This window comes from Sander vitreus, chromosome 4, assembly GCF_031162955.1.
Source record: "Sander vitreus isolate 19-12246 chromosome 4, sanVit1, whole genome shotgun sequence".
NCBI classification, from domain to species: Eukaryota; Metazoa; Chordata; class Actinopteri; order Perciformes; family Percidae; genus Sander; species Sander vitreus.
The window spans coordinates 29,485,082-29,500,266 of record NC_135858.1 but is presented as its reverse complement, the minus strand read 5'-3'; the positions used below and the strand labels follow the sequence as shown (position 1 = coordinate 29,500,266).

General features: G+C 41.2%; 1 protein-coding gene across 2 annotated transcripts in view; it reads right to left on the bottom strand.

The window, feature by feature from the left end:
• Window positions 1–15,185, bottom strand: part of angpt4 (angiopoietin 4) — a 71,546-nt gene that overhangs the window by 6,086 nt on the left and 50,275 nt on the right. For both annotated transcript variants that reach the window (XR_013501915.1, XM_078249291.1), the window contains exons 4-9: window positions 6,744–6,828; window positions 6,153–6,300; window positions 4,415–4,527; window positions 1,593–1,694; window positions 1,332–1,498; window positions 492–625 (exon numbers count right to left, since the gene is read on the bottom strand). Coding sequence is in view for 1 of the 2 variants with exons in the window: in XM_078249291.1 (XP_078105417.1) it covers window positions 492–625; window positions 1,332–1,498; window positions 1,593–1,694; window positions 4,415–4,527; window positions 6,153–6,300; window positions 6,744–6,828 (749 nt within the window). In the remaining variant the exon portion in view is untranslated. The remainder of the gene's footprint in view (window positions 1–491; window positions 626–1,331; window positions 1,499–1,592; window positions 1,695–4,414; window positions 4,528–6,152; window positions 6,301–6,743; window positions 6,829–15,185) is intronic.

Below are 15,185 nucleotides of genomic sequence, written 5' to 3'. Positions count from 1 at the left end.
CCTATCTTTACTTTTGTTGAAACACTTCAGTTCCCTCGCTCTCGTTCCTCATCTTTTCTTTATTCAACCCTGTTCCCTCTGTTGCTGCTTTTTCATCTTTGCCACTCTTTCTTTTCTCTTCTCTGTAAATTGCAGTCATTTGAAATGAATCACTGACTAATGGTGACCACTGGAGTCATTTGCCCAGAGAGTATGTGGTTTTGCAGGAACGATAAAGTTAATCGTCGATCGCAGCCCATCGAGGGGGGAGAACTAAAGAGCTGTTTGTGTTGGCATCGACACGAGGTGGGGGGTGACACATGCTTGCCTTTAAATATTTTGATCCGCAAACCACAAAAATATGGAGTCATCACGGTTTTTCCTATTTGGTGAGATGTATGACTCTCTTCTATGAGATTTAAGGAAGGAAAATGAAAATTGAGCGGAAGTACGTAGGAGGGCTGAGCCAGGCTAGGTGTAACCCAGAATGGAGAGGAGATTTGGAGCCTTACCTCCAGTGAGCATCAGGGCACACTTGCAGTGGTCACAGTTGTCGTTGTCCTGGTCTCGGGTGCTGAAGCCGGTCCCGTGGGTGGTCAGGCTGCTCTGCCTCCCAGCTGTGCCGCTGTAACCTCTCAGATACAACCTGAGTGACAGGGGACAGGGTGATCCATTGGCTGGCTGATCCATGAAATGAGCTTGTGCAGTTATAAGATATGATAAGATAGAACTCTATCCCAAAGGGAAATTGCTGTGCAGTCGTTGCTGTACAAAGTAGAAAACAGTGTAAATATAAAATATAAATAGAGTACTTTACTAATCACTATGGGGATTTTCTACTGTTACAGCAGCTTTTATTAGCAGCAGATAATGTGCAAAAAAATATACTATACAGTATAAGAAGACACACTACACACCACACTATAAGTGGGATAATTGTCTGTACAATGATCATTCACAACACTGAAATTAACCCTAAATTAACACTCCAAGCAGCCGGGCGCTGGTTTTGATTGAAATTTTGAGCGGAAGTACCAATTGCTCGCCAGAAACGATAAATGTCAGTTGGGTGTTGTGAATGATGACTGGTAGACAGCAGACAGTTAACACAGCCCAGCTGATTATCAGCGCAACATTGTTTCAAATGAAATGTCAATCCAGTTCATCAAATCACTTAATCATTTCTCTCTATACTTTTTAATTCATGGTGATGCTCAAACTCCTGTGAACCAATCCTAGAGATAGACGCCACACTGGCTCTGTTTTATTATATCATCAGTGTGTACAGTATATGTGTGTGTGTGTGTGTGTGTGTGTGTGTGTGTGTGTGTGTGTGTGTAACTGTTAGTTACCTGTACTGCTGTCTCTCACTGGTCAGTGTGAACCGGTCGTACAGGGAGTGGGCGGGGTTTCCCTCCCAGTCCCTCAGCTCCACTCTCAGAGAGTACTGGCCCTGACTGGTCAGCAGGTACATCACTTCGTTACCCAGCCAGTGTTCTCCAAACACGTCCCCGAAACCCTGTAGGACGGGAGAAGGTGGGGTTCAGTGATCCAAACATTTTTTTATTCTGACCGTGACATTAGATTGCATCGCTCTTAAGGGACAAACGGACCATTTTGTATTCCCTCCAGCTCCTCTGGAAGTCAACGCTGCCGTTAAATCGCCGCTGGAACACCGTCCAGCCGCCACCGCTCGTTTCCATGTCGCAGAACACCTGGAAGAGAGGAAAAAGTAAAAAAAAAAAAGACACTTTGTTTTTACAATTTAGTCTGACACTTGTCACAGTGTTAGATACTGTAATAATCTAAATCAGGTCAACATCGATTTAGAACTGGTTTGTTTGTATCCAAGTTTTTACTCGTACATGCAGTGTTGTAAAGTAATGAAGTACAAAGTACTTTGTTACTGCACTTAAGTAGAATTTTCACGTATCTGTACTTCACAGATTATTTATATTTCTGAAAACTTTCACTTTTACTCCACTACATATTCTAAATAAAATGTATACTTTTACTTCACTACATTTCCCCTCAGCATCTTTGTTACTCGTTACTTGCAATAAATGTTTTCGAACGTTGGAGTGAACAAAAAAAAATGAAAATTCTGTTTCTGTTTTTTTCTTTGTTAAGGTCAGACTTTGAATTTGATGTATAAGAAGGTGTGGAAACCCTGAATATTACGCTTCACTATAAGAGAGCCAAAATAAAGTTCATAATCAAAGTGTGTTTTTTTTTTACTATTACTTCTAATAATTAAGGACATTTAATATCATAGAATGCCTTTTGATACTTAAAGGTCCTATGACATGCTGCTTTTTGGATGCTTTTATATAGGCCTTAGTGGTCCCCTAATACTGTATCTGAAGTCTCTTTTATATAGGCCTTAGTGGTCCCCTAATACTGTATCTGAAGTCTCTTTTATATAGGCCTTAGTGGTCCCCTAATACTGTATCTGAAGTCTCTTTTATATAGGCCTTAGTGGTCCCCTAATACTGTATCTGAAGTCTCTTTTATATAGACCGTAGTGGTCCCCTAATACTGTATCTGAAGTCTCTTTGATATAGATCTTAGTGGTCCCCTAATACTGTATCTGAAGTCTCTTTTATATAGGCCTTAGTGGTCCCCTAATACTGTATCTGAAGTCTCTTTGATATAGATCTTAGTGGTCCCCTAATACTGTATCTGAAGTCTCTTTTATATAGGCCTTAGTGGTCCCCTAATACTGTATCTGAAGTCTCTTTCCCTAAATTCAGCCTTGGTGCAGAATTACAGCCACTAGAGCCAGTTCCACAATGAGCTTTACTTAGGATGTGCCATTTCTGTGTCTGTAGCTTTAAATGCTATTGAGGAGGGGGGGGGCAAGGCGGAGGGTAGGGGTGTGGCCTTGACCAACTGCCATGCTTCACTTGTTTTCAAGCCATGATGTCTCTCTCTCATGGGCGGGCCAAATTCTCTTGGGCGAGCTTTCATTTTCTCAAAGGCAGAGCAGGATACCCAGGGCTCGGTATACACCTATCGCCATTTCTAGCCACTGGGGGACCATAGGCAGGCTGGGGGAACTCATTAATGTTAAAAAAAAAAACCTCATTAAAAAGTGAAATTTTTCATGCCATGGGACATTTAAGTACAGTAAATATCAAATACTTTAAGACTTTTACTCAAGTAATATTCTTAGAGAAGAGTCCCACACACTGACCATTACGCAAGCAATAATTTATTTAGAAAAATACAACAGTCTTTCGGTTTCGGTCAACGTTTCGTTACGAAACGTATTTTTCTAAAGAAATTATTGTTTGCGTAATGGTCAGTGTGCTGGACTCTTCTCTAAGCTTTTGATCCGCTACTTTTGATCATATCCTACGCACCTGCCCGACAAAAGAGGTGTGCAAAAAAGCTTTCTTACGACTCAAGTAATATTCTAAAAGGTGACTTTAACTTCTACCAAAGTCATTTTCTGGTAATATACTTGTACTTTTACTCAAGTATTGCTTTCAAGTACTTTATGCAAGACTGCGTACATGTATGACTTATAATTCTCACAATTTTACTCCCCTCCCCTGGCTCTAGGGCTGGGTATCACCAATGATTTCCCAAATCTATTCCGATTCACAAGGTCCTGATTCAATTATATTCCGGATCAATCAATGAGGTTAGGGGAATTTCAGATTACAAATTACAATACAAATTTAGCTTGGATACAAAAGAGATCTTAAAAGAACTTCTGCGTAATGTGTACAAGCAAGAAGCAACCCTCAAATGTTTTATTAATCAATATCAGATCACACACACACAAAGAAGGATTATAATTGGAGAATTGATTATTTTAAGCCAGGTAGGGCTGGCTTAAAATAATCAATTCTCCAATTATAATCCATCATTATCTTTTTTAATTTAATTTTACTTACAATGGCCCTAATACACCGTCATATTATAGATATCTGACAAGAAGGAAAGCAGCAAATTGTCTTATCTGAAAAGCTGAAATCAGAAACAGTTTGACAATTTTTCAGTTTTTGCTTTTTAAAGTGACACGATATTCATTTCATTTATAGTTAATGTTATTCTGTAGAACGAATACTCTACTAATTGTTTCAGCTCTGTTAAGTCCAGTGTGTGTTTTCATCACACTGATGGGTCAGTCTTAAAGCTAAATTGTGTAAGAATTACTCCCATCTAGCGTTGAGATCATATATCGCAATCAACTCTCTCTCGCCACGCAGTATTGCAGCTACGGTAGCCTTCACGCTTCAAAAAGCGAAGGTGTACAAAAGGCCGTCTATCAGCCGTCGTTGTTGGAGTTCGTGCGTTCTCTTAATACATCCATGAGTTCATGTCGGTCACTTTGGCCTTTGTGTACATGTTCTGTTGTGGAAAATGTAATAAATAAGATGAGTGGAACAACTGGAGAACCTAGATGGAGGTTCAGCGGTCCTACCTGCACGGGTTCAGTCCTGTTACCGATGTAGATGTTATAAAGGCCGCTGACAGAGTGGCCCGCCTTGTAAGCATCTGCACAGTCCCTCCACATCTGGTCCCTGGGAGGTGACCCTGAACAGGCACACGCACGCACGCATGCGCACACACACACACACACACACACACACACACACACAGTTAAACAGTCTGATAATAATATGACACATTCCAGGAGTTATTGTGTGATGACATAGTAATTTACTTTCCCTCAGTCTGCCGTCTCCACTTAATTTAGTTATTGCCTACATTTCCCACAATACCTTTATCCAGCTGCTACAGAAGTGTCTGTCTGTGCTATATGTTATATGTCTTCTGCGGCGGTACCATAAGAACAGGAAATATTTAGGTGAATCATTGGTAAAAACAAAACAAAACAAAAAACTTTGATTCTAGGGAAAAGAATAGATTTTAAAAATCGCCACAAAAAAAGTCACGATACATTTCCCCTTTACCTTGTCATAGTTGAATAACGACAGTTCGGTGGATAAATAGGACATACATAGAAGCTCAAAATCCCATTGATACCCCTATCCTCTGCAAATCTCACATTTTGAAACTGACGCTGAAAACGGGCGAATCTCAACAAAGCTGGAAGCTGACGTCAGCATCCCAAATCCTAGTCTTTGTCACGCCCCAACATTAGCATAGGCTACACCACTGACCTGAGGTCATCTTAGTCTTCTGAATCTAGCTAGGTCATGCAGATCTCCAGAGGTCCGCTATTGAATTACTAAATTCACCTCTGAGACTTTTTTGTGCGAGAAATCAACTACGTAGAGGTCAAATATGGGCCGTTTTACAAAAATTGATGGCTAATTGCAAATTTTGTCGGACTGTGTGTCGCAGTTCAGCAGGAGCTCAGCAGGCTACGTGACAGCGGCCGGTGCTGCCTCGCCGCCCGGCGTGTCATACTTCATAGACTCCGGCTCGCTGTGAGCTAGCTGGACCTCCGTCACGAAGGGAAGCCCGCGGCGCTCCATACCCGCGCAAAGTCACCGGTTCTGGGTTACTGGACTACAAAATGCCGAGGCACTGATGGAGCTCCAGGGCCTGCAGCTAGCCGCGATTCATAGGATTGAAGGGACAGCAGCAGCTAACGAAATCCCTAATTTTCACCAAAATGCATTAAATTGAAATTGGACACCATAGTTAGCTTTATAAGACCTTGGGGTACATGTTATGTAAGTGGCGTGACGAAATTCAAACTGTAAATATACGAAAGTTATGCTGACAGTATAGCAACGATCTTTTCCCATAGGATTAAATGGGACACATAGCCTAGCTTGCAGCTCCAGAGTTCCGCGGACCCCCGAGCCCCGGTCGTCCAGTAACCGAGAAACCGAGAGTATACCTTTGCAGTGTCTGAAATATGAGACCTGCTGTCTCGTCTCCAATGTGTTTCTATGGGGTTCGCTCAAACCAATCAGCACACAGCTCATCTAAATATTAATGAGCATACCATATTTGGAAGAAAAGCTCTTGTTCCAAATAGAGCCATATTCACAGGGTAATTAAGGGCCTAATAAAACAGCATTCGGGCAATTTTCAGCCCAACCAATGTTACATACCCTATTAGGAGACCTTAAGGAACAGTGTAAAATACCCTATATAATCATTCTATCACCCCTTTAAAATACAAAGTTTGGAGAAAGTGTGTGTGTGTATGTGTGTGTGTGTGTGTGTGTGTGTGTGTGTACCTGTAGTAGTGGCCACCATGTTAATGAGTGTGTGGACAGACTCCATTAGCTGAGCCTGCTGCCTCTGCAGAGCCGTGTTGTTGCTGCTGGCGACCCTCAGCTGCCTCTCTAAAGACTCGATGGCCGCCATCTGCGCCCTGACGACAGACTGGGAGCAAACGATTCGGTTCAGTCAGTGTGGATTTCATACATCAGATTTATAACAGTGATGAGCCCTCGTTTCTTCCTCCATCCATGAAAGTGGAGTTTTGATTTTTACTCTCTGGCTTTTGTTCATATTTTATGCACTTCACTTTTTGTTTCGATTGATATTCTTTATGCTTATGTCAGCCAGCTTGGACTAGAGTAGAGTGAATGCGTAGAAACAGTTAAATAAATCTTCCGCACATTTAGATCTGTACAATTTACATTCATGAGGTCAGACCTCATCCTGTACACTGAAAGCTCGGCCTCATAAATGTTGCTAATTGATTCACATAAAGTAATCCTGGCGATATTCATAGTATATAGTTAAAACACATAATATAATATAGTTGAGGCATTACACAAACACCTGTCCAAACACCTGCTAATGATGCTCACGGACTATACCTGCAGTCTGTTCTTCTCCTCCTTCATGTCCGCCAGCTCTCCTTTTTGCTGAGACTCCAACCTCTGAACTTTATTCTCCAAACGACTGATGGACAGACGGACAGAGAAAAAAAGACTTTAGACACTCCATCAACAGCAGACTCACAAGATGTGTACATGTTTTTCATGTTTTCATGTGCATTACAATGCAGCAATGTCTGTTTGGTGCCAGTGTGCATTGTTCTCTTTCTTACAGAGATCTGGCCACAGGTCACATGACATCAAGAGATTTCCAAACAGGCTACAGAGGACATAATACCATTGATAAAACCATTGCGTTGTAAAATAGGTTGTTTTGACGCCCCTACCAACAGGACAACAGAGTTTGTGTGCCTCTGTGCCTTCCAAATCTGCTATAAATTACTGTAAAAAAATAATAATCGGTTTATACTTTTGTGAATACAAAATTATGACTACAACATGGGTGAGGTAAGCGTCTTTGAGAACTTTAAAAAGTGATATATAAATCTGATGTATTATTATTAAGGTTTGGTTATGTTTAGGGAAACATTGTGGTTTTGGTTCAATTCTAAACTTTTTTAAGGTTATGGGAGCTTCATCGTCATGGTCACAACATTAAACATGTGATTAAAGAGTCAGTCAACACCTCGTGAAGGTCTTGTGTTTGCTGACCTCCAGTACTTGCTGCAGTGATGTACAGGTTGCACTGCAGGACACCGTGACGTTAGGGCTGGGACGGTTACTGCATTACCGCGGTCACGTGAGCTTGTCACCGTCACCGCAAAAAAAACATTGACCTGCACATGTCTGCACGTTGTGTCTAATGACATGGATTGTGTCTCACTTTACGTCAACTTTGCTAACTCTTTTTCCTCTCTCTTTTCCTCACAGCGGCACTCGTACGCTACTCTCCGTTACCGCTCGCTCTCCTTCGCGACCGCACGGGCGCTGACGTCACTCACTTAAGGCACCCTGCTTTTCAACCGCGGTAAGAAAAAATCCATACCGTCCCAGCCCTACGTGACAACACTGCTGTGTGGTTACAGGTGCAACAGAGAACACAGAGAACATCGGTGGTGTCGGGTGTGACAACAGGGGGGCGGTAACATGCCAAGATATACTGCAATGCGTCAACAAAGACAGTAAAGAAGAAAAGAGGAAAATACTTTGCAGCTTTGCCAATGTTCTGTGAGGAAGGAAATCCTGTCAACACGCGTTCAGACCAAAGAAAGCCCTCCTCCGATTGTCCGCAGGCGGCGGGAGTGTCACTGAAACGGCCCATTTGTGTGACGCCAAGTTGTGTTCTTTAACCCCCCAATGTAGCACAAGTAGACTTTATTACTGACACAATTACTGTTTTCCATCAGATTGTTTATAGATCTCAACATTTCTGAACGCAATTGAAGACAGCTTCATTTCACAGAGAAAGAGAGAGAGAGAGAAAAGAGACGGAGAGCTGTTCCACAAACTCCTGGGCAGTTCAGTGCTTGTGTTTAGTGTTGTTAAACTTCCTTGTGGCAGCAATAGAGGCAGTGATGTTTCCTGTTTCCTGTACGGGACTCTCACACCACCTCAAAATGCACTGTTAAATTGGTCTCAACTTTTTCGCCGCAGACTTGGAGTTAAGCTTTTCTTTGAGAAAAGAACAAAGAACGGCGCTGAAGTCATTCTTAAAAAAGGAAGATGTGTTCAGAGTTTTGACGACCGGATACGGCAAAAGTTTAATCTATCAACTAGCGTTGCTCTGGTTGGTTGTAGCGCTATCTTATTGCGTGCAGAGGGAATTTGAAAGACAACCGTTTATCCCTCCCCTCGGATTGAGCCCTGCCAATGGTGTGTTCCCAGACCCAACATGTTGATGTGGGTCTGGCTTGTCAGGCTAGAGGACCGCTGCAGTGTGTGTGTGTGTGTGTGTGTGTGTGAATGCAGCCTTAGACTTCAAAGATACACACAAGTAAGTTTCAGTGACTAACACGGTATGCAAAGAGAACTTTTGTTTGTTCACAACATACTGCGTCTGGTAAAGGGCTTTGTCACGTGAATGTCGTTTTGGGGAAACCTTTTGAAACGAGTGATGCTGTTGTTTTTCATGAAGGAAAGTCTCAGTAAAACATCAGCCTTAAACTGATCAGGTGTTAGTTTCAGTCCGTCAGAAGCAGAGACCGACTTCTGATGTCCCACCATCATTTATGTTAAAATGAAAAACGTATAGAAGACGTATAACATATAGCACAGACAGACACTTCTGTAGCAGCTGGATAAAGGTATTCTGGGAAATGTAGGCAATAACTAAATTAAGGAGTGGAGACGGCAGACTGAGGGAAAGTAAATTACTATGTCATCACACAATAACTCCTGGAATGTGTCATATTATTATCAGACTATCTTACAGTGTGTGTGTGTGTGTGTGTGCCAACAAAAAACCAAACTATTTGTACTACAAATCTGTCTGTAATGGCCCAGAGGTTGTTACTCCTGAGTTACTCCCTCATGTTAGAGAAGCCGTAAAACAGTGAAATAAAGATTAATAACCGCCCATCATTCTTTCTGCCAGAGCAGACTGCAGTTCACGTTATCTCTGCAGCTGAACCAGCAGTACAGCTGCTGGAAATAGACGCCAGCCCACAGTTACATCAACAACACGGGGGCCAAGTGAACGAAACCTGATGAAGGAGTGGCAGCGGCTTCAGAGGGAAACATGGGACACTGACACACTGATTTCCAGTTCACACTCACTTTTCTGGCTCAGAGAACAGTAAGTGTGGTGGTGGGGGGGGGCTGTGGGAGTCGGGTGGGAATATGTATCTCCATCTCCAATGTTTCCCAGAATAACTCACTAATACGTTAAATACGTTGTGCTATTGTCCAATATCAGGAAAATACATTATTTGAAATGAAGTATCTCATTACCTTCTGTATAAGTAGATTCATCACTAACGTTCAGGGACTTAATGTCCCGATTCATTTCCTGCTGCAAGATTAATTACCGTAGTTTACAGTAAAACAAGTCGCCACGCGACAAGCTTAGCACAGAATATGTGGTGTTAAGAGAAGAATGTGGTACAATTCATCCTGAGAGGAACATGAACGTTTGTACAAAATGTTTTGCTTTGTTTTTAAGCATTTCACCTCATGGTGGCGCTAGAGGTAACGTCGGGTGACCAGCAAAATCAGCAGGGTTGATCTTCTGGTTACCATGAATGTCTGTACAAATACATCAAGTAGAGAGAAGTAGATAGTAATTCACAAGATACGTGAAAACTGTGTTGGCACGGGAGGAAAAGTCAGGGGATGAGGAAAGGATTCATCCTCTGGGAACCGTGAACACCTGTACAAAATTTCATCTTAATCCATCAAATAGTCGTTGACATATTTCAGTCTGGACCAATGAGGTTTACCAGCCCTGCAGGAGGATGATAGACCAGGAGGATTTAGGCTCCCCTGTTCTCCTGTGAATATCAGTACATTAACACCCCATACAGAAAGAACTGTATGCATTTATTGAACTGTATGCACTTTACCTTATGGACTGCTGATGCACTTTATGGACTGCTGATGCCCTGAAATACTGCCACTTTGATTGTTTTTAAAGAACTGATTTTATTATCCTATTTCTTATCCTATTTATTCTATATTTAAACCATAGGCTAATGAATTACTGCCACTGCCATATTGCTGGTCCGAATTTCGTTCTCCGTGTGTCTAACATGCTGAATGACAATACATTAAATTGAATTGAATGTAATGTGAGATCTGTTAATATAACATCCGTTAGCCTTTCTAACCACACTGTAGAACCTGAAGTCCAGTTTGTGCTGAAGTGTAGCTGACAAGAGTCAGACGTGACCCTCCACATGTGGCTCTGTTCCACCTGTGAGTGGTATCACTTTACATCCGTAGGTGAGACGTTGGCCACAATGGGAGCTGAAACACATGACCAGCTGCTGGTTCTGATCACTTCAACATGCTGACCTGCACATGAACGACCCAACATCATTCAGTGGGATGAGGACTGATGGGGAGCCACTGATCGACGTGGTGCTGCGGTTTGTACAGCATGAGTGTGTGGATTAATGAGTTTGCACACATCCCCAACTACATCCAAAACACAGAAAATAAAGCTGACTCTTTCTAAAAAGTATTTTTCTATTTGAACACAGATATTAAATGTTGAGTTTAGGGCTGCAACTAACAATTATTTTCATTGTCCATTAATCTGCTGATTATTTCTCTCGATTAATGGAGTAGTTGTTAGGTCTATAAAATGTCAGAAAATGGTGAAAAATGTGGATCAATGTTTCCCAAAGCCCAAGATGACTTCCTCAAATGTCTTGTTTTTTCCACTTCTCAAATATATTTAGTTTACTGTCACAGAGGAGTGAAGAAATATTCACATTTAAGAAGCTGGAAGCAGAGAATTTGGACTTTTAAAATAAAAAAAGACTCAAAAGATTGATCAAATATCAAACTTGTGAAACTACAACAAAGAACTATGAGAAAATTAAAACCAGGAAATTATAAATTTAAGGGACATTAAGTCCGATGTGTTTCATGAAGCATCAAACTGTTTTGTAGTACGTCAAGAGTGCAAAAACCTGTATGTGACTAACAAAAACTAAAACTTCATCAGTGTTATGTCCATGCTTTTATACATGTTTTCACAGCAACGTTTACACTTTTTTATTGCTAGGTAATGGTAAAAGAAATGCCAGATTCTTAGGTAAAAATTGACACTGTCGCAGCCTTCATCCCGTAGTGGCTCATCGGCCTGACCATTACCCAAAATAATCAGAACCAGCTCTCTGAACACATCATTGCCATATTTTAAGGTAAAATGCTCCGCGGTTGTGAACTGTTCCTATCTTTAAGGCTTTTAGGGACCTCTCAAAACACACAGGATTAGCTCAAGAATGCTTTCTCACCAAGTCAAAACTAGACTGTTTTTCTTATTTCTTACTCTTTTTATTTAGCTATATTTTGGAAAAATATGACTTTTGAGAAGTACTGTGCACGCAGAGGAGTCCACGTACCTAAACAACTAAATAACTTGCTTGTCAGAGTCTTCATAAATAAGACTTATATGAGCATTTCCTGATCTGCCACCTCTGTGGTTCAAATGTGGTTACGTTTAGGTCACTTAAACGAGTAGGTTAAGGTTAGCCAACTATCATGGTAAGGGTTAAAAGAAACCCTGATAACTGTTGGCCCAATAGTCCACCTACACCTCCCTGATGAGGTATTCACTCTGCAATAAACAGTGAATTTAAATAAACTCCAAACAAGGACAGAAGTGGAACTGAACAGACGCTGGTTTGACGTGGGCAGCGTTAATTAAAGTGAAGATACATCTGCATTGTTCAGCCAACTTGGAGTGAAAAAAATCCTCTGAATGATCTGAAGGAGATGAGAAGAAAAAGAGAGAAGTTTGTATGAAAAGAACAAAAACAGAAACACTTAGCTCCAAACAAGACAGCTGGAGCTTGCGTGGCTTGTTAGCAACTGAAAGCATCTGTCTGCGAGAAGACTCCCCCAGTCAAATCAGTGTGAACATGTGAGGCTAAAGCCTCCTCATGCATCACCGAAGTCCACAGAAACTGTCGTTCTACCGTAAACGAAGACATATGCCCCCTGAGAGTTAATTAAAGAGAAGAGTTAACACTCAATGTAAAACCTCTCACACTGGAACACACACACACACACACACACACACACACACACACACACACACACACACACACACACACACACACACACACACCCTCGCACACTGGGTATCTGCCTCTCTGTTTGTATTATATCTATTACTGTAACAGAGAACACGCTTGATAATTACTCTGCATGTTTTACCGCTCAGCACACCGTCTAACTTCACCTCACCGTGAAAAATAGTGAAAATATTGTGATTCCAAATATTGGCATGTCTCGCAGCAACAGCTGTGGACATATTTCCTTCATCTCTAATGACTTGCTTGTATTTCAAATGTTCTCACTGTTATAGTTGTGAAATCACTGATAAGGCTCTTGTCTCCCTCCCCCTCCCCACTCAGGGTCAATTCAACTGTTTTCAGACATCACCCACAGATTATTGTTTGAAGCAATGTATTCCTATGTGTCCTAAAACATGTCTGCACAGGATTTAAAGTGCTCATATTATGCTCATTTTCAGGTTCATTAATTGTATTTTAGAGGTTGTACCAGAATAGGTTTATGTGGTTTAATTTTCAAAAAACACCATCTTTTTGTTGTACTGCACATTGCTGCAGCTCCTCTTTTCACCCTGTGTGTTGAGCTCTCTGTTTTAGCTACAGAGTGAGGCATCTCACTTCTGTTCCATCTTTGTTGGGAGTCGCACATGCACAGTACTGCTAGCTAATCAGTTGCAGAGCATGAGGGAGTGTCATGCTAGCAGCTAGTGTTACAAAGTGATGCACGTTCGTCACAGAAGTAAAGGCTGGACTACAATAGAGCTGTTTGGAGTTAAGTGAACAGTGTTTTCTGTTGGAGATGGTAAGTCCCTTTGGGGTGGACTTTGGGCTTTTTCACTTTGTAAACCTATAATGTGCACACAAAAGATATATAACACAATAAAGGAAAGGGGAAAAGCCAAAAAGCACAACATGAGCACTTTAAAACAATAGAAGCTATTTATGAAATTTATTTTGCCTTGAAAATGCCCTTAAAGGACAATTAATAACATATGTGTAGTGAGTCGACTATTCTCTGGTATCTGTTTTCATACTAATCGAATGCGTCTCTAGCTTTAAACAAGCTACCGCAAACCGGTGGTTAGCTGCTAACGCTAGCTTTCTAACTAGCACTAACAAGGCTCAAAATAGCACCACACTTCAACGGTAGCATAATGAAGTGTACAGACAGTTTATTAAAAAGATAGATTAAAGACAGTAGCATTCATGTTTACATGCGGGCGCCATCTTGGAAAACAGTCATGACCAGTCGAATCACAAACGCTGTGTTTAAGCTATGTTACTGGTTACTGGTTGCACGGCGTTCGTCGTTTGACTGCTCATGACTGTTTTCCAAGATGACGCCCTCATGTAAACATGAACGCTACTGTCTTTATAATCTATCTTTTTAATAAACTGTCTGTACACTTACAAAGTTCTCAATGCTTCGGTTTACATGTAGGGACCTTCATTATGCTACCGTTGAAGTGTGGTGCTATTTTGAGCCTTGTTAGTGGTATAAAATAGCGATTTACCATCTGCCCCGAAAGCTAGCGTTAGCAGCTAACCACCGGTTTGCGGTAGCTTGTTTAAAGCTAGAGACACATTCCATTAGCATGAAAACATGTCCCAGAGAACGGTCAACTCGGTACACATATGTTATTAACCCCTAGGTTCATTTTGCACCGGAATTGTCCTTTAAAGCTGAAAGTTGGTTAACAGTAGGCTGGTGTGTCTGGGTGTTAGATGGCTGCGGTGCAGAGACACAGAAGAGCTTTGGACAGACATTACAATATACTTTATCACTGGTCATGATGAGCAGTGTGTTTGGTTTATTTGTTAAATATTTAGAGATGTATTAATGTCTTCATCAGAGATTCAGACAGTAGGAAGATAACAGGTAATGTTGAATGGTCTTATGACGTAAGAGAGACGGGACAATTAACATGTCAACATGTTCAGATTCTAACTGTGGACACTGACTGACTATGATTAACTCATATTAAGAGTTCATTCGCAAAACATATATATTTTCCTAAATCCTGTTTTCTTTGTTTTGGTGCAGTCCAGGGAACATCAATAAAACTGGTGTTTTTGTTTTTGTTTTATTTCATCTGTTTTTGCAGATGAACTCTTCATATGTTGTTTTTGTATCCTCAGGGGTGCACTTTTACCAGGAGGTAACTTTTATCTTTGGTCTTTAACTTTTGAAGTACATCAGACTCTGATGTACTTCCTGTACCAGTGGCAGAATATCTTCCCTGCTCAAGTTTGTTATGGTTTTAAATTTCAGTCTTTTTTATTCATTTATTCAGTTTGCTTGTTTTTACTTTGTGCTCCAACTGTGCAGTCATTGCAGATCCTGCCACTCCTATCTGCCGGCCTTCTGTCAGCAGTATCACTTTAGCTCATCCTTGTCGCTCACCTGTTCCCCATTCCCTCATGAGATCCCTAGAATATTTAGCAGTCCACATCCACTAGCTCTCTGCCAGATTGGCTTTGTGCCTTAGCTTTCCTGCGTTCACATTATTGCCTGTCTGTTTTTTGATCCTGATTTAGTTTTTGACCCAGCCTGTGGATTTCAGATTTAGCCTCAGCCTGACCTCTCTGTTCTTGATTTGACTGCCTGGATTTTTTGCATTCTTGTACTTTTTTTTCTAAATAAAGACACTTCTTTTTACCTCCTCAGTCGTGTTCTTTGGTTCTTTATGTCTTTAAACTGTGGCAGTTTTTGTTTGAATTCCAATATTATCATGAT